The 20153-nt window shown below is 39.5% G+C and overlaps 1 protein-coding gene across 5 annotated transcripts in view; it reads right to left on the bottom strand.

Moving 5' to 3' along the window:
• The window catches only part of Eya1 (EYA transcriptional coactivator and phosphatase 1), a 139692-nt gene extending 123381 nt beyond the window's left edge, over positions 1-16311 (bottom strand). For 3 of the 5 annotated variants that reach the window (XM_052175936.1, XM_052175937.1, XM_052175938.1), the window contains exons 1-3: positions 15985-16311; positions 10804-10853; positions 9126-9253 (exon numbers count right to left, since the gene is read on the bottom strand). In XM_052175936.1, the coding sequence (XP_052031896.1) occupies positions 9126-9249 (124 nt within the window). In that variant the 5' untranslated portion in view covers positions 9250-9253; positions 10804-10853; positions 15985-16311. The remainder of the gene's footprint in view (positions 1-9125; positions 9254-10803; positions 10854-15984) is intronic. The other 2 variants (XM_052175934.1, XM_052175935.1) reach the window with 2 other exon arrangements.
• Positions 16312-20153: the final 3842 nt, after the last annotated feature.

Below are 20153 nucleotides of genomic sequence, written 5' to 3'. Positions count from 1 at the left end.
CACTCTGAGTGCCTGCACACACTGTTCAGTGATACCAAAAGTCCAGAGTAGGAACAGACATGCATCTCTCCTATGGAGACACTGCTCTATCAATTCCAAAGGACATGCTTCTTTAAAACACAACATCCATCATTATTTCATAGTAGCTACTAAGGTTTGGAGCATGCAGCAGATGCCAGTAATCATTCTCTTAATTATTCTTTCTGTCACGAGTAAATGGGTAATCCCTACTGCACAGAATGGGCTTAGAAGTTACAAGTCTATCCAAGGAACAGAAGCACTTTCTTAGAGTCAGACCATCTTCAGTCTGCTGACTGAGGCACTCTCTGTATGTACCATTATCATCTTGATTGCACAGGTCAGAATCAAAGGCCCAGAGGTATTGCTCTAGCTACTGGGGACTGACTGCCCACAGGGTCCCTCCAGCCCGCTCTGCTGCTTCTTAAGACCCACCTTTGTTCCATGGGACACAAGCCGCTGAACTGACTCTGAGTCCCAACTAGCCTGCCTGTAAAAGAGACACTCTTGAATCAGGACACCACTTCCCTACATTTTTTAGTATGACTTTTGTCCCACCCCCATCTCAAGACAAATATGAATTGGTGCTGAGCTAATATATGTAAATAATTAGCATGGCCTCAGCAATTCAACCTGTCCTTTCTCACTACCCACACTACATCAATGTATTGGTTAAAATACAAACCCAGTCATAACACTTCTATTTACCTGCCAAAGCTTTGAGCCTGGTATGCAGAACTTGCATCACCTGTTCGGGCTTACACTTTGGCCTCATTTCTCTGTACTCTGTGTTGTGTACTTAACACACAACATACACACACACACACACACACCCTTTACCATGCCTGAAGTGTGAACTTGTTATTACTCCTTCAATTGTTCCCTACATTACATTTTTTGCCTCCAATTACTTTGGCCATATTTTAAAGATGCTTAGCCCATGTTTACTAACAACAACCTTGCATATCATTATGCCACTCAATTTTATCATAGTATGTGGGAGTGGCTTTATCACTGCTAAAATTCAATAGTTCTCCTTGTAAAACAGTAAGTTATTATGGGTCAAGTGTAGATTGGCTACTGTAGCTCAAATCCAAGGCTGGCGATGATGTTCACTGAGGCAGTTTGCTGGATGAACCAACTAATGGCATCTTTGTGACTTGGTACATGAAGATGAGTACTTTCCAATGAGTCGAAAATGAAGCTTGAACTAGTTCCCTGAAGACTAAATGTGTTGTAAGTAATATGAGTGGGTTCCCTGTGCCTGTAATGCCTCATTTACATGATTTACGTAGTAGCAAGGACATTCATTCGACAAATGCCTGTTCCAAGGCTGACAGATGTGGGATGCCCACGACACTGAACAAGTCTGTCCTGCATTCAAGGACTCAGGGCTCTACCAGCAAAATAATAGTGGATATGGATACCACAAACCTTGCATCTTGGCCATAATATTAGATAAGGTGATATAAAAAATCTTCAGGTGGGCAAAGGACTTCAGCTGGCATGCAGTTCGTCATTGAGGAGCTGGGGCAACACTGTGTGAATCTCATGTTTCAGAGAACAAGAGAGTGGGGTCGGAGGCAATCCCAGCATGCTTAGGTAGCTCCTCTCTAACACAGTCCATGTGCTGAGTGAGAACACATCAGTCACTTAACTGCTTTCAAACCAGGTGCACAAACCTCATCTTTAAAGTTATTTGGAGGACGACGTGACTAAGTATATAGAGCATGTCAGAACAGTCACTCAGTGGTAAGAACTCAGCCAGTTCAGTTCATAAGTTTTTCTTTCAAAACCTAACTTACTATTGATAAACACAATGATAATATTGGTAAACAATGCAGATTTTGTTTCATTCTATAGGGAAAAAAATGTCCTAATGTCTATTATGAAGAATATATAAACATCTCTCCTCTGTGGATAGTGAAGGCATGAAATAAAACTCAAAGCAAGCAAGCAAGGAACAAGAAGAAAGAGAAAGAGAGAGAAGAAGGAAGGAAGAAAAAAGAAAGGAAGGGAGGGAGGGAGGGAGGGAGGGAGGGAGAGAGAGAGAGAGAGAGAGAGAGAGAGAGAGAGAGAGAGAGAGAGAGAGAGAGAGAGAGAGCTGTGAGGCCTGCAAATTGCCTCAGGCATTTGAGGGCCTACTAAAACTGCCTAAGACTCCTTGGCTTGCTTCGCCTAACTCAGATTCTCTCTTGGTAAAGATGGTGTCTGCCTGCCACTGAGAAGATTAGAAGAGAGGTGACCTCTCTCCCTTTATGCTGCTCAGCGCCAAGGCATCCTGGGACGGCATAAGAAATCAGGAATCACTTAAAACAGGCAAGGACTTGCCTAAAAGTTCATGTCTTCCTTGAAGGAACCAGAGTTTTCTCCCAGAAGGCAAGATGTTTTGGGGCAAGCACACCTTTGCTCATACAGAAGAACAGGGTAGAGACGACACAAAGTTCTTCTTCTCTATCAGCAACCAGAGAACTGGTCACATTCCGAATCTTGTCACCAAGTACCAAGCAGCCGAGCAGCCTGGAAACCCTCGGTGGCCTCAGATCTGAATAGGTTGGACTTCATGCATCTGAAGTCCTGGGTTTACTACAAGCACCACAATAGTTTGTTAACAGGTGACAGGTGAGAACAGACTGTCCCCCAACTGGCCCACATGTGCCGCCCATTTAATCCTCTGTATTAACCCACTTTCTCTTCCAACCACACATAGCTCCTAGCTGTCCATGGCTGATTCTCAAAGCCAAAAGAAATGGGACCATCCACATCACGACCCTCTGAAAAATATTTCCTGAAGCAGAAAGTATTTCCTCTGAGCAGTAGCAAAAATGTTTTTTGAATTTCACAAATGTGCATATAATGATGGCTATTGTAATGAAAAGCAGGGATGATTCCCCTTCTCCTTTTCATCTCAAAGAGGCTTAACGCGAGCAGGGGCTGGCTGACAGAACTATAATTAAGTCAAAAGCTTTGAAAACTAGTTAGAGACAGCTCCCCCAAAGTTAAGCAATTGAAGCAATATGCGGGGCATGTGTGGACACAGAAGAAATCACCCACACAATCTCAGACATAAGATTACAGGCATAAGTAAGCATCCTAGGCAGTCACCATATTGTGAAGTCCATTTTCTATCAAAGAGGCTGCTCAGCTGGGATGCAGTCTGAGGTGCACTACTCAGTGACGCCCTCCATGGAGAGGGTCCTAGCATGGTCGGCCTCTCCCTTAGGACGAACGATTGAGAGACATTCGTACATAGGGAAGAGCATATGTTCCAAACACCAAGGTTTTGGACTTTGCCCACAGCTCCTCAGACACCAGTGCAGATTCCAGTGGTACCCATGACAAGTTATGTGCCTCAGAACTTGGCCTTTAACTTTTACAGCTTTCTTGGTAAGACACGAATCACACTATTGAAGTAGCTACTATTTACTTATGGCCTAGCTGTTAATAGCAATAGACAGAGCAAGTTCTTGCTCACTAAGTTCCAAATATACCACAAGGTTTACATCACGTGCTCACGCAAGCCTAAAGTGAGTTCTGCTGTTTTCCTCATTGCTCTGAGAAACCAGAGTCACATGATAGCACCTCTGACCCACTTCCTGCAGCTGGCATGCTGTGCAGCTGGGGTTCAAACCCGCTCCCCTAACCTTCTTCCTGGCCAGTTCCAGGAATTTTCTGAAGATTTAATAAAACAAAATGTGGCAAACAGTCAGTGCAATGACCAACAAATTATTCTTAAACTAACTATTGGCATTATTAACAGACATGTGAGAATTATTGCCATGTATACAAAACATAGCAAATATTAAATTCTGACTAATAATTGTATTCCTTCATAGGTTTTGCTTTAGAATAATTTCTAAGAAGCCGATTTTGCTGCCATCGACAAAACCCTAAAAATGTTTTTTAGGAATGCCTTTCCTCATGATGCCCTTTAATCTCCCAGAAACTGAATTATGTGTAGTACATAAACAGGGGTAATATTAGATTAACATGTTTCTATTGACATCAGAATATTCAACCACAGATACGCAAATATTGCCAGTAAAAAGCAGCCTCAGCCCTAACTGCACACATTCACTTCGTGGAGAGACTTCTTGTAAACAAGATTGAGTAAAGACACTCTCAACAGGCAGAACTATATTTTTTTTTACTGAACTATGTACGGAAGAAAACTAGTTCAAAGAATTTGTTAGTGTTCTAAACTTTGTAAAAATTACAAAATTGCTTTAAAATAGATTCTGGTCACATAGATGTGGATAATTGTATCAACCTATCACCCTAAAATATGCAAAACACAACTGGAAAAAGTTTTAAATGAAGCCAATTTAGCCACCTAATTCAAGACCACAATCTTGGAAATCTGATACACCAATTCAAAATTACTATTTGAATTACTGTAGGAATTCCTGCAATGAATGATAGAGAATTCCAGCTACCTCGGCTTTTAAATCATTTAAAAACTGCAAATTTCAGGTCTGAGCTTTGCACAATCTCCCCACCACCACCCCGCCTTTTCCCAGCCCCAATACAACCAAAAATAAACACTAATTGGCAGTATAGGACTCATCAATCTCAAACTCCTTCGAATTTAAGACAATCTGAAAAAACAAAGATGTTTTTTAAAAAATCTGTTTTGCAAACAAGGCTCTAATTAGGTGTGTAAATAAAAATTCCTTTACTGCTATGGCTCTGAGTCCTTCACGAGGAAAGCAGTTTGCAAAGACTTCTCACACAAGGCTTTGCATACTGCAAGCCTGAGCGCTCGCCCACACCAGAAAGCCGTCCTTTCGTTCACACTGGATACTTAGCTACTCAGCTAACTTTATCCAAAAGCTGATTTCTTTAAAATTATGCACTCAAAATATCAACAGATAAGTCATGTAAATTCAGCCAAGGCCAACTGTAAAGCCAGCTACATGGAAGGTTTGCTGGTTGTTTAATTAATTTCGATTGAGCTGGGACTATTTTCATTTAGGTTGTTGCACTTAAGTTGCACTTAAATATCTATAATGATCTGTGTGTGTGTTTGTATGTCACACGCGTGCGCACATACTGAGAACTGTGTATTTGATAAGAAGTGTCTTTCCCATTGTACCTTAGAAGACATTCAGAAGACTAGGGGAGAAGGTCCAGGATCATAGGTTCTGTCTGTCCAGTAACTGAAATATTCATTGACTCCCTTGGAAACCTGTGTCTTCCAACAGAGCTCCCAAGCATTCTCTGATGCTCACCACTAGGTAACTAAGATTACCTACTTGTGTTCTATATCTTAAAGGTTTAGAAGCTGAGTAACACCAGTTGTGAGTTGCAACAAGAACCAGAGATGTTGGCATAAAAAAAGAAAAATCCAAGGAGTTTTCAAATATGCAGCAATCAATTATTACAACTCAAGAACACTGTGTTTGGAAAACCAAAAAGCACAGCTCTTGAGCCTGGAGCTTGGGTGTTTCTGTCCTTGTCCTTGACGTAAACTGTGAAAACAGGCACTGGCCTCTAGGACAGAACCTGCAAGCACCGAATCCTAGAATAATTTGGCAGCAGACTTGAGAAGAAACTGAATATTCTCTGCTTCTCCATTTTATTGCCTTCTTGTTTGTTCTTAGGATGAAGCTATGGTTATTCACAGAGGAGATTTTCTGTTTTCTTAGCCGCATGATATGGACAAGTGGTGGCAGGAAGTTTAGAAACTGCCTCTGAGTTAGAGACCACGCATGTTCGTTCAGCCAGAACCAAGCATGGACAACATCGAAGTTCTCTGCTGGTCATTAAATTAATTTCAGTTGAACTGGGACTATTTTCATTGGGCTTCTGGGAAGTCATTTAAGTACCTATTGTGGTATGTGTGGTGTGCAAAGTATGTATGGGGAGGTTTTGGTGTGATTGTGTGTGCGCGCATATGTTGGGGCATGTGGTGTGTATGGGGTGTATGTGGTGTGTGTGTGTATACAGAGAACTAAAACACTTACTATGGAATGATGGGATGTGTTATTTTAATGACTTGTTTGGTTTTTTTAAAAATAATTTATTTAATTTTATGTGCATTGGTGTGAGTTACAGACAGTTGTGAACTTCTAGGTGGGTACTAGGAGTTGAACAATGGTCCTTGGAAGAATAGGCAGTGCTCCTAACCACTGAGCCATCTCTCCAGCCTCTTAATGGCTAGTTGTAATGAATTTCTTTCCTTCCTGAACCTCTAACTCACCATTAAACACTTCAGATTTCAAGCTAAATCATATCCCAAAGAAGGAATAGGAAAATCTTTAATGACTATATCCTAGGGAAGCTTGCCAGATGTTAATAAATTTACTCATTTTAAGCACAGGTCCTAGGATGGTGGGCGAGAGACATGAAACAGGAATAGGATGGAATAGAAAAGGAGCGTAGTAAGTTGATTCACGAACTTAGCAATCTAGAACATCGTGATGTGTCTGGAACTAAAGTCATATAACAGTGTGAGTATAATTCATGTTCATAATCTTAGGGTGTATGCTAAGAAAATGCTCTAAATTTTCCAGTAAACTGACAAAAATCTTCCTTTAGAGCTCTGAATAATTAATTTATAGTGAGAGCTTCTATCTTTGCTCCTGATGCTACAGCATCCTAACACCTATCACCTCTGTAGGCACACTAGTGAAGAAAACCTGAAGCGGGCTTTGGTCAATAGCTAGTTATGCACTCCTTTGAAACTGGGCCTTGAAGGTTCATTTCCAAGCCTTAACACAGCCGAGGATTTTTGGTATTTTTGATTCATTGAGACAGGATCTCCTGCATGCAGTCCGTGCTGGGCTCAAACTCACTTCCACTGTTGAAGCTGACTTTGAACTGCTGATTGATCCTCCTGTCTCCAACTTCCTAGGGCTGGGGTAGGAGCTCATCATCATATCACCAGAGTCTGCACAATTAACTTTGTTGTTGTTGTTTGTTTTGTTTTAGTATAAGAAATTACTTCTAAGAAAGAGATGAATTTAATTACAGCACTCAGGAGGCAAAAAGGCAGATGAAGATCTTTGAGTCCAAGGCCAGCCTGTTCTATATAGTGAATTTCAGGACAGCCAGAGCTATATAGTAAAACCATATCTCAAAAAAAAAAAATTAAAGAAGAAAAATGAATGAATGAATGAATGAATGAATGACAGCAGGCAGGGAGGGAAGGAGAAGAACTTAGTTCTAATTATCTCACAAACTGAATGTTTTAAAAGCAATCATAACAATTACTGTAAAAATATTACAAAATGGAATATATTCATGAACATGGATGGCATATCAAGGTATGAAACATGAATACTTAAAAATATGTTGGTGCTCCATATTTTCCTTAAAATCAAACCACATCTCATTCCCACAAATCATCCAAGGCAGCACTCACTGACACATGCACACTGCTTAAACAGAAGCCGGCCTGTCAGTAACACGTTGAAAAGATGAGAACTTCTTGCTCCTATTTCCCTATTGGATACAAAGTTATTTTTTTATTTTTAATTATTTATAATTTTCTCCTCATAGTGAATCTCTAGACTCACAGTAGTTTGGCAGGCTCAGTCGACTGCGGGGACAGGTTTGTACCTACGGCTCTTCCCTGGCCACACAGCTCCCAGACAAACCATGGGGCCGATCTGAGGCAGACCCTGCACTGGGCGCTTGTCTGTGCTCTAAGGCTTTTAAAACTCAAGATGGATTCAAGCAAGAGAGGAAACAGGGCCAATCGCCTGCTTTTACTGTACAAATTCTATACCCGCTACTTATACATTAAAATTGTTTCTGTGTAAATTTCATTTGACGTTTGAGATGGAGGGAAAATCTGGGAAAGCTTTCTCTCAGCGCAAAGCTTTTCCTTTCCCAGCAGCCATTCTCCATCAACACTGGGCAGGAACATACTTACTTGTAAAGAAAGCCACAGAACAGTTGTAGATAAAAGTAATTACTGTTGGCATAAAAACCAAGACATAACTGAAAACTCCGAAATAAATGATTTCTGTGCTTTGTTATGAATTTCTTAGCTTTTCACATTTTAAAAGGCTTTCCTCAATACATATTCAATTACTGTACCCAAATGATAATATTTACATAATTTACAAAATGATAAATAAATTAATTATGCTCATGTTTTTTTTTAAAAAAAAACCTGAGATAAAAGCTCATGTCAATTGAAGAACTGATATGTAAGGGTTTGTCTATAAATGGAATCCTGAGACAGATGACCCATTAAACTTCTAATAAATCTTAATGAATCTATCACTTTCCTGAGGCTTAATTAACAAATACATGAGCACCAATATCAGTGAAGAATTTTTCCACAGGTTCTGACTGAAATTATTGTAACATAATGGGCAATATATCGTCCCATACATCTGAGTTATAAAAATATACATAACTCCTAAGTGGCCATACATAACAGACAGTAATGTGTACATAAAAGCCTTCTATTTTGAATGAAATATGTGTGGATTGAAGTAGATGTGTCTATTTATATACAATTTACATGAACATCTATATGTACTAATTATATTAAAATAATTATAGCACCATGTTTAAAGTATTCTACTCAATCTTCAAGAAAGTGAATATATGTTATGCATACTTGCCAAATAGGTTTGCATACTTCATAGGTATTAAGTTTTAGTTTTTTCTTGTTTAAACTACAGTGGCCAAAGACACAGGCATACTAGACACAAAAACTGTTTTGTTAATTTAAGAAGTAATCCAGTTCAGTGTTGACATTTTAAAAAATTTGGTTGTATTTGCTAACAAACAGAAAATAAGATGAAATAATTCCAAATTTTCAGTAGTCCTATGGCAAAATGATGTAAAGTAATACCATGATGGGGATATGCATACCAACAAGAAGAAACATTCAAATTTTAAAGTATTGTCTATATACACATTGTATATATTTCAATACACATGTTTATATATGTCTTAAACTAACGCCAGTCTATGGAATGTGATAATCCAGTAATATGGGACTCCCAATTAGAGGAGAACACGGATTAAGTCAAATCGCTTAGAAGCGAAGGCAATGTCTGATGGATCTGAGGGCTGGCTCACAGGCAGCAAGAGAGCAGACACTGAGGAAGAGACAAGGGCAGAGCAACAAGAGACGGACTCACCTTCGGTGCCATTGGGAGTCATGGAAGTACTATTTATATGAGAGCTATCGAGTTTGGGACCACTGGGGGATTCGCTACTACCACTCAGTCGGCTATGCGGGCTGGTTAGATCCTGCATTTCCATAGACCTAAAGACAAGAAGCTTTCCGTGTGACAGATGTACCAAATTCATAACACCACTATTTAATGTGCTAACGACTTGACACCTCCTTTGAAACACACTCACACAAAAGCCCCATTGTGTCTATTTTCTTAGACTGGTAATAGTTCACCTTGCATCTGATCCCAGCCCTTTCGTCATGTGTGTTACTCTCAGCCTGTGTAGCCAAAGTTTCACATGCAATTTTTAAAAGTCTTTCCCCCCTCTTGTATAATGGAAGTCATAAGCTAATGTCAGACAATGACATCGATTTTAACATTCAGAGGAAAACATGTGACTTATTTATATTAAAACAAAACCCCAAGCATTAATTTCCTAAAAGAAAAAGCAAATACATAAACACACGGAATAGAAATACATCACTATTCTACACTATTATACAATGTGTTTCATCTAATAAATTAGCACTGGGTACTCCCTTTATAATTTAACACCCAGTTGTTATTTAATGGGTCTCCAAACCAAATAAAACCCTTGAAAGCTCCTGCCCAGTGACAGGGAATGAGACTGTCCTGATGCATATGTTTACTCTGGCTTACTACTTAACTGTTCCTCTGTTTCCCTTGAAACAAATGCAGCATTAAAACACTATGATGTCGGCTCACTTGTTTGCTTTGTGGATTACATACAGCGTAGCCAATTGAAAATGGATAAGGCCAGCAGTTCAGGCTGTCCGTGAGACCATTAGCACTCCCAGTACCTCAACTGTCACTCAGGGGGAAAATGGCAATTCTATGCAATGCTGTAATTTTGCATTTTCACCATATTTAAAACAGTTCAATGCCTCCCAGATGGTCCTAAGTTTGCCAGCTTCTTCTGCTGTAGAAGAGAGCAAGGCGTCATATTGACAACTTCAGAACTCATATGTAGTACTCTAGTTCATGAACAGTGAAACTACTTAAAATCACTAATTAGATACTTAGATACAACTCCATTTTCTGACCATACAAACTTTTAAAATCTAACACCCATTCACTATATCCTAAAATTATATATTTATTTCTAAAGAATCATAATCCGGGGAGGGGTGCGAGAGTTAATGTCACACATATAATGTTGATAGTATTTGCTCCTCACCTCACCTGCGTCATTTTAATTGAGACTACGCTCAATTAAAATGACTGTTGAACATCAGTTGTAAAATACCTTTACATGAGCCATATTACTTCCTCAAAGTATCTGAATTCAAACAAGAAATTATTTCAAATCCAGTGATCCCTAATTATCATTCCACATTCAGCTTCCCAGCAGACAGAACTGCCTCAAATCAAGACTCTTGTGCCTTTCCCACGTACATAATTATTTTTTACAAGTACACTCATGTACATGTGTGCATGCGTGCGCACGCGCGCGCGTGTACACACTCACACACACACACACACACACACAAACTGTTAAGTCGTTCCCAACCCAGCCTGTTGCTATTAATAGAAATAATTAAGAAATACTAGACAAAAATAGATCCGGGTCACAGAAAGGTAAGCTACAAAAAATGTTGAATATCAACAAAAGCCTTACCTGCAACTTGCGGAAAGAGCAGCATGGGAACTGGTGTGAGATGTTTGCACCTGTGGCCAGGGGTAGACAATTAGAAGTGGTTGTTAACTGCGATTCACTGCCAGCTTGTAATTACATACAGCACACGCTGAGCCCCACAAGGCTCACTTTTAACCAAAAGAGAAAAGGGAGGATACTGCGGCCAGGAAAGGCATAGTGTCTTTAAGTGGAGGGCTCAACTGTTGTTTCTTCCTGCAGGTCTACCCTCCTCCCCTCCCCTTGTCAGGAGGGGAAGGCAGTCAAATGACGGGCTCGTGATTCATCACTGGCCTATGACAGCTGCAAACGGGATTACCCCTCCCCCAGTCAACTCGCAAAGCAATCTCGCCCCAGCAGCTTGGGAAAGGTGCTTGGGAAGAAAGAAAAAAGCTATTAACAAATGAATATGTTTAGCAGCAGCAGTAGTTGGGGCAATAATCCCCCAGCATCCTCCGATCTTTCATCCTCGCCCTCGCCGGTAGAACTAGAGTGCCCGCCCACCCCCTAGCCTCCTCTCTAAGTCCCAACCTTATCAGGACGGTTTTCTCTCAGTTACCTATTTGTCATTTAACATTCTAATGAAACAGCTTCGGGCAATGCTGCGGTCAGGAAACAAGGCAAAGGCAGGCTTTCACACCCAAAGTCCCTGCGCTCAGCAATGTACCCGTTTACTATGCCAAGGTAAAAGCCAATAAGTATTTTTGTTCAGTTATGCTGGACAACATGCAAGTGTGTGTGTGTGTGTGTGTGTGTGTGTGTGCGCGCGCGTGCACGCGCACGTCCCATCTTTTGTATTCAATTAGAATGCATATTTGAGTACTCAATTCACTAGCCCAGTCAGCCTGCATGTTTACTTTCCAGATAAGTTTGAATTGAAGAATTTTACCGCACAGCCTCACTAATTCAAAGGAGTACTAGTATTGCTCTTCAGAGGCAGTGGGGAAAGGCCCGCAGGTAATGCGGTTCCGGTGAGGTGGACTGCTGCCGCTTGCAAGCTCCCACCAATGCTGGGCAGGCAGGAAGCAACACTGCCTAACTTCTGAAATGGCACACAACTCCAAATCTTTGATGTACGTTTTCATTCAACCTGAACTGACATCAATTAAGGCTGCAGAACAAAGATGAGAACTGAAGCGTCTCAAATGACATTAAAGTTATCCACCTAAACATCTTCTGTTGAGTCCTGCTAGTTTTTAATTATGATTTATGAAATTAAGAAACAGCCTTTCTAACAAGAATAAAGACCATCATCAAGCTCTAACGTCTTGGGATAACGTTACTCGAAACTTCTAGGTATGCATTTTTGACATACAAAACAAAAACAATTCTTTAAGACATTTGAGTTATTGAAGTTACGGAGTGCTAACTTTAATGACTGCAGATGGCTATTATTTGATAACAGGTTTCTGTCATTTTTTTAAAGTTAATGTTCTCACACAAGATTAAATAGTTTTCTTTAGAAACTGCAGCAATATATCTTAAGGATAAGAGTCTCCTTCTTTTATACACCTGGAATAAATTATAGGTGAGAACAGACTTCATTTTAAGAGCTCTCCTGGCTTAATTACATAAGAGCATGCTGAAGCACACTTACTGCTCAGAGCTAAAGAACATCCTCACTGTAAAGTCAGCCAGGACACCGAATCTTGAAAATAGAATTTTTATTTCATTGTAAACTTTTAACATTTCATTGTATTTATATTTGAAGTTTAAAACCTTCTGTTTCTCAGATGGCAAAATCATCAAATTTGGTAATAATAATAATAGTAATAACAATAATAAACAAAGAACCTACAAATGAGAATATTCTTTTGTTGAAGAAGCCCCTTTAGAGCGAGTTCCTCTGTGCCGTCAGCCTAACTTCCACTGTGCTTTCAGAGAGCAGTTTTTGAAAAGTCCGTGCCCATGAGCTTCCTCTCATTAAGTGTACTTCAGATATATTCTTTTGTGTCTCAAGGATTATTTAAACCATGTGTTGTGTGTTACTGTATTTAAAAATGACTCTTTAATCAAAATAACTTTAAAACAACTAATCCTCACTTAGGCTGGTCAGCTGAACCCACATCGTGGTCCAGGAAAAATAAATCTACTCTCAAGAATGCGAATGCAGACAACAATTAGACACAGATGTGAGTGAAATTAGTTACAGTTTACAAAATGCTACACTTCACATGCTTTTAGTTTTTATGTGCAGTGCAAGGTTACAGTGTGGTAGGGAGAATCCCTCCTCTTCCAAAGGCTTATCTAGAAAGCACGCCTCTTTCTGATGGCTTGACATTTCCTCCCATGTTTGAAAAGCTTTTTTTTTTTTTTTCATTTAAAGCTCTAAAACCAAGGTACATTTCAAAAAATAGTTAATGGGGACATTTTCATTCAAAATAAGGGGAGTTTGTGGTTTCTAAAAGCAATCTACTAGGTACCCTGTATGACTACTTGTTTTATCTGTAAAGTTAATTCCTGTTATCTTCTAATCTGCTTTTTTTTAAAATTCCAATACTCTCAGGAATGCAAAATTAATACACATTCTATTATGAATGACCATCTCCTAGCACAACAATTTCATTCACTTTAATGTTTTTTAAGAAAACCCTTCAAGTAGAAGGCACGCTGTTGTAGCTTATAGGCAGACATGTGAAAAGAGAGAAAACAGATAACAGAGCTCCGGAGAATTTAGATCAAGACTCCTACACTCGTAACTATGACTTCTGATTAGTTAATGAGGTCTTTTAAGTTTGCCTTTTTTTTCTAATTAAATTTATAATTCTTCACAGATGTAACTTTTGTTGATGTTCAATTTGTCTCCCTCATTTTGTTAAAGCTCACATAGTACTTCGTCAATCCATTGAACAGTCACATTAAATCTGCTAATACCATGCTCTTCAACCCCAGAAATTATTTCCAGAAGGCAAACGTGCTTTGAGAGATCATCAAACAAGACTTAAGGTACGCATTTTATCACACTTTCCCTACCACAGAGCTCAGGCACAGAGCAAAATTCATGACTTTTGCCCTGTTTATTATACTTTGCTAAATCACCAATCAAAAGCATCTGACAGAAGATCATGTATGAAGCTAAAAGTTAATAATGCTCTGTGCAAAGTAAACTGCAAATGGAAAGAGATTCTCTCGGCAGCACGGAACAAGTAAAATGGAGAGACTTGTCTAAATTATGGGGTTTCCATGGGCTTTTTTGCTTGCTAGAGGCAATTTTTATAAAACGACTATAATTTAAAACTTTTTTCAAACTGAAAATAAATTTTCAAAGTGAAAGCAGTGAACACACAGGAAGCAGAGCAAGCTGGGTTTTTGGCCGAGACAGATCAACCTGTGTGCTCCCCAATTTGAAAGACAATGGTCATTTTCTAATCAGAATGTATTTTATCAGGAGCAAAGACTGCCTTCACCCTAAGGCTGCTCCTTATACAGAATACAGTCTGGCCACATTTCTCCTCTATCCACATTTCCAGGTCTCTGTTGTAATACAAACCTCAAGTCTTAAAAATAAAACTTCAGCCTAAAGTGGGAAAGAACTTCTAAGGGGAGGTAAATGTTTGTCACATGTTAACACTGCATTTTTCTTACTGAACTTCCATAAACTAAATGCTCAAATGCTAGTGATGTTATCTTAATGTGATATTCTATATAGCTTTTTGCACTATCTCCTTTAAATAAACTGAGAAAACATAATCATTGAAACTAAAAACAAACAAGTGTTTGGAACACATTCCTGTCTTCAGTTTTTAAAAGGAAGGAAAGGACTTTTTTCAAAATCAGAATTTATTGAAAATGTTGGCTGAAATACTTTTGGTTATATGATGAAAGAGATTTTGCTCCGCTGCAAGAACCTCTTTACTTCCCATTGTATTCTTAGGAAATACATTTTCATACTCCAGTGAAAATTTTCTTTTTCAGAAAATCATTTATCATGCCTGTGAAACTCTCAGAGCAGCTGCCTGCATTTGGCACTTAAAAGCTGAACTGAACGGTGGCTCAATTAGACTTCTATGTCTGTCACCACAGAGAGTTTCAAAGGCTGGCAAGCCAAGGCTGCTTGCTTACCACACACTTCGGGCCTGAGGAGAACTCAAGCGTCAGCAAAGTCAAATATCAAATGTTTCATACGAAGGCAGGACTATTCTGTGTGCATGTCCCCAAACTCTAAACAGAGAGGGGAAGACTCTCACAAACATAAAATAAAACCGTCTCTGAAAGCCACTAGAAACCTTTACAGCTACACACCGTGATTCCCAGCTAACAAGTTTCTATACCCATGGCCATCTTAAGAAATAGAACTTAAAAACACTCGTCTAAACTCAATGACAATAGAATCTATTAAATTCTTGCAAACGGTATGCTTAAATGTCTTCAAAACTCCTCCCAAGAGTGTGAGCCAGTGATTTGTTAGCAATTCAAATACTGATTTTGAAGGGAAGTACTTTACAAGAATATTCAAAAGTTTCAAAATCTGGAGGTTAGCTTCCAAGACCAAGAGCACTCAAATTACAAAAAGGGCCAGAGAAGGACAAATACATTGAGGGGCCCAAGGCATATTGTATCGAATACTGAAGATGAGCCCACTTAATAAAGTCTTTGATAAATTTGCTTTGGAACAAAAAGGCATCCTTCTTGAAAACATGGTTATCAGTTCGTTGTTCATCTGTTGAGGTTTCCGTCGGAAACCTTTCCTCATGTATCAACCTAGCCGCAGAAAAAGTCGTCCGTGTAATAGATACTGCTAAGTATACCTTTAGAAGCTATACATCTATGTATGGATATAACCCTGCTCAATAATACTCAGAAATATTCTGGAGCTAGTGCAGCAATTAAGAAAAGATATGGAATAACCACCACCCCTGTCCAAGAATATTACCTAGTGCTCTACTTATTTATGAAGTTTATAACAAAAGTAGTTAATTTGCAATGATCCTTTAATGATCCTAATGGCTCCGATCATTTGGTGAGTAAAGATTACACTTTTACGACGGAACCCCGTGGCTACTAAAGTCCCAGGAACAAAGTGTTATTGTTTTTTCCCAAGCCACTGCTTTTTTTCTTTGAAAACAAACCAAAACACTAATAAAGGCGCTCTGGTTATCTAGGACTTTGCCCTCCATACAGTTGTTCTTGGTCATTACAATTTTTCAAACACCAGCTTGTACTTACAGCGCTCACATCTGCTGCCTCCACCGGTTTAGTGTGCTCCTTGGAGTTTTCTGTGTTAGTAGACCTCCATTCCTGACATAGTTTGGCTGCTGGGCAGGAACGCGGGGACCCGGGAGCTCTAGAGGCGCTGTGACGCGGCTGGCAGCGGAGCGCGGAGGCCGGGGATTGCCCGGCTCCCGGGGACTGCGCCCAGGCGCTGCTGCAGTCTCGGGCTGCCGAGCGACTGAGCGCGATCGCCTTCCCCAGGAAGGACCCCGCCACCGCGCACCACCACAGGAAGGCTTCCAGTCGGAAGTGGCCCTGCACACTCGCTACCTCGCCGCAAGCTCGGAGCCATCAGCTCGTCGCGTTCTGTTTGGGAACGGCTTTGCGCCCCAGCGAACGGCAGCGGCAGATAGCATCTGAGACGCCTAGACAAAGAAACGGCACAATCTCATCCCGCGATTTGTTTGCGCAGCCTTGTAGGTCTGCCCACGAAGCCTCGGGGCTTTTTGTTTTGTTTTGTTTTTGCAACGCAAACCACAGCTAGTCTCTTGTCCTAACCTTATTGGTTTAAATGCTACAATTGAGAGGCGCAGAGCTTGGTCAGACTCAACCTCACTGCTTTAAAAAAAAATTATTATGTAAATGACGCGCCCCATGATATCTGAATAAACAGCTGTGGGGAAAGAACTTGTGGGAACCTCTGTCAACACACACACACACACACACACACACACACACACTCCCTCCCGCATCAGCAGCTCCCAATTAAGATCTTTGGGGAGTTATCTTTTACACTTTTTCAGTACTTTTTTTTTTTTTTTTTTTTTTTTTTTTGAGGATCCGAAACTTAGGAGAACGGATACTTTTCACACTTCTTCCTAAAGTACCTACCTACTTACAGGTCTGGAGAAGATAAAAAAGTTGTTTCTATGAAGTAGAGGGAGAATGGGCAAACGTGTTAGCTATTAGCAGCTTAACAATGAAAGCCTGCCGGAGGATTCTGCAAGGGTTGCTAGGAGGCCAAAGGCTTCAGCTCTTTGGCTAGGACCCAGATAATATTTCACCATTAACATTTTTAAATGGGTCTTGAGAAGAGATTCGTTTAGTCTGGAACTTGCTTTGCAACTTATCCTTTTAAAAACTCATAATCTTAATCAATTCAGAATCCATGAATTAGGTGGTCGGTGACACCTAGGACCTGAGCTTCAGTTAAGAAACTATTTTATCCAAGTCAGGGGCTTAGCCATTGTGATAATTTGGAATCTTGAAAGAATGCATCTCCTTATATGGATTAATATCGTATCTGTCCTGTATCACAGTTTAAGTGCAAATGCAAACTAATACTCACTCTGAAATAAAGTCTGTATAGTCATTTTAAAAAGCCAGTTTCATCATTACCAATATTTCTAGTCTATGTGCTCCTTATTTTTTTAAAGTCCCCCTTCTTTTAATTTCTTACCTTGGTATGAACATTTTTTTTAATCACAGAAACTTCACATCAACTAATAGAAGAGATAGAAGAGTCTTACCTTAGCTCTGCTAATTAGAAAACGAAAGCACCATCCAGATGATGCAAACAAAACCCAACTAAATGGTTCTAAGAACCAAAGTTCCATGCAGGTGTCCCCCCACCACACACACACACACACCCCAGAAAGGATGCCAGTCTAAATTCCTTGCAAAGTAGCACTTTGTCAAACCTAAGAGACAGCTTAAACTGCGAACTCACCTAGGATTTCATTTTGTGTAGTACCAGCAAGGACTCATGGGCCAGGCATCTACCATATTTGGGAAGCCAGGTCAGAAAACAGTTGATTGCTATTGGATCATATATGCAGCAGAAATAGTTACGTTACCACCTACAGCACTCTCTCAGACCAGAAAGATCAGTTATTCAACATACCAAAGTGCGTGTGCAGAAAAAAACAAAGTCTATTATGAAGTTTTCTATTGCAGTCAGGTAAAATCTAATGCTATATTAGTTCTATTTATAACACCAAACACACAGACAGTAACTTCTTTTGCACTAGATTTGTTACTAAGTTCCCCAAGACATAAAATTTAACCTCTGGTTTAAACTTTACATTCAGGAACCGCATTCATGCTTCCCACAGGCTAAAATTATTTTAAACATGTAGACATGTATTGCTAAAATGCTATTCATCCAATCCATAAAAGATTATATTGGAGAATCTAGAATGTGCAGACTACATGAAGTAGAAGTGGCAAAAATACCATGTCAGCTTTACATGCAAGTTACTTGCCTATGTTACAGTCAAATTTATCGTATTACATGCACTTTTGTAATGAAATTCAATAATTTTTATTTAAATAACCAAACAAAATGCCTTCAAAGAAATGACTCATGTAATTATGAATAAAATTAGGAAAGATATGATGAATTTAATGTGACCACTAATGGATATAATATAGCTCAGACCTCATAATTATGTAACACACAGCTTAGTCACTGGTTAGAAGAAATAGCCATGTGCATATTTACCACTCTAAACAGTTTCCTCTTTCTTAAGTAAAACTAAATGTATTAAAAAGAATCACATGTTTACCTATAAATTTTGTCTGGTTTCTAACTCCATACTCCAAATATATAGCAATTATTCCATATGCAGCTTGAATCTAAAATAAGATATTCTATGATAAATAACCAAAAGGTAATATTATGAAATTTTCGTCAACTATAATTATATAACTTGATCACATACCGCAAAGAACTAAACTGTTTCCTAAATCAGGCCTGGAGCTTACACAAAGCTGAGGAACGTTTGCTGGAAAGTTCGGTCTGAATAGAATGTGTGAGTATCCTAATCGGGATGCGGAGATCATCCCTAGACCACTGTCCCCACCAGGCAGCAGCTTTCATCGCCAGGGCAGCTCTTGCCTCCATAGGCTCCCACTTAGACAGCAGGCATCTGCCATTTTCATAAACGCTTCCAGTACTTTTAGGACAGAATTTTAAATAAAGATGTGCTCACAAAAATATCAACAAATGTCCTAAGACAAGGTCAAATGCAAGAGAGTCCTTGTAACAATACAAGGGAACATTTAGCTAATTTAACACTTAACATTTAGTTAAGGGAGCAAATAGCTAATTAACTTCATCAACATAAATGCTGAGAAAATCAGGCTGAGTCACAGTAGGGCCTTACTTCCATTTCAGCAATGGCAGTGGATTGCTTGAAGGGCTGCGAACTTTCCAGTAAAAGATGTCTAATCCTATTTCTGCTTACCCCGATGGATTAAGCACCCATGCCACCCTGGGAAAGCTCTTTCCCTAGTTTCTCTGCACATGCAACTCTTAAGAGACGACTGTTTCTCAGGAGAAATGGCAGTGAGTTTCATAATTTAATTAACACTTTAAAAACAGACGCCTTTTCTCCCAAAGCGAAGTGACTACTGTTCCTCCTCTTACAGGATTAAAATCAACAATATTAGAACATACAGTGTCTCACAATTTAAACTGTTGGAAGTATGATAGGAAAGAAAATATCCCAAGATATTATACATAGTTCAACTCCCCCTGCCTCCCGGTATATTTGCCTGTCTTTTGTTCCACACCATAGCACTAGAGTGCTAGCTTCTTTGTAACCCCCTTTAGGGGGTAACTGAGTAGTTAGGCAGTAAGACTGGCTGGGCCGTGGACTGGTCCCTTCCATGGCATGTGCTTTCTCCGCTGGCACGAAATCTACAATGAGGGTCCTGCTCCCAAGTACCCGTCAGTTGAAACACGACCAAGAAAAACATCCTCTATTTATTTTAAGAACGATATTAAATCCACCAAGCAAAATGTCTACCAACATTTGCTAAATGCTTTCCATTCAAACTCCAACATGAATAGCTTTTAACAGTAAATTTAAGGAGGCAATTACTAACTATTAGCTGTACCATGGACACTTATTTTCATAAATAATATAGGCTTCATACCAACACAATATGAAAATAGAACCCATTTCCTGACCCCATAATAAGCACATTGCTTTCTATGTATAAATCATAACCATTTATTTATTTAGAGAAGGAAACTTGTTATCCTATGTAGTAATGACTGCCAATAGGATGTTTTTTTAAAAAATTATTATTCTTTTTTTTTTTTTGGTTTTTGGAGACAGGGTTTCTCTGAGAATTATTATCCTTCATATGAGCTTTGGATAGCCCGTTTTCATAAT

Source organism: Apodemus sylvaticus, chromosome 3, assembly GCF_947179515.1.
Source record: "Apodemus sylvaticus chromosome 3, mApoSyl1.1, whole genome shotgun sequence".
Taxonomy (NCBI): domain Eukaryota; kingdom Metazoa; phylum Chordata; class Mammalia; order Rodentia; family Muridae; genus Apodemus; species Apodemus sylvaticus.
This window is presented reverse-complemented; position numbering and strand designations above follow the sequence as displayed.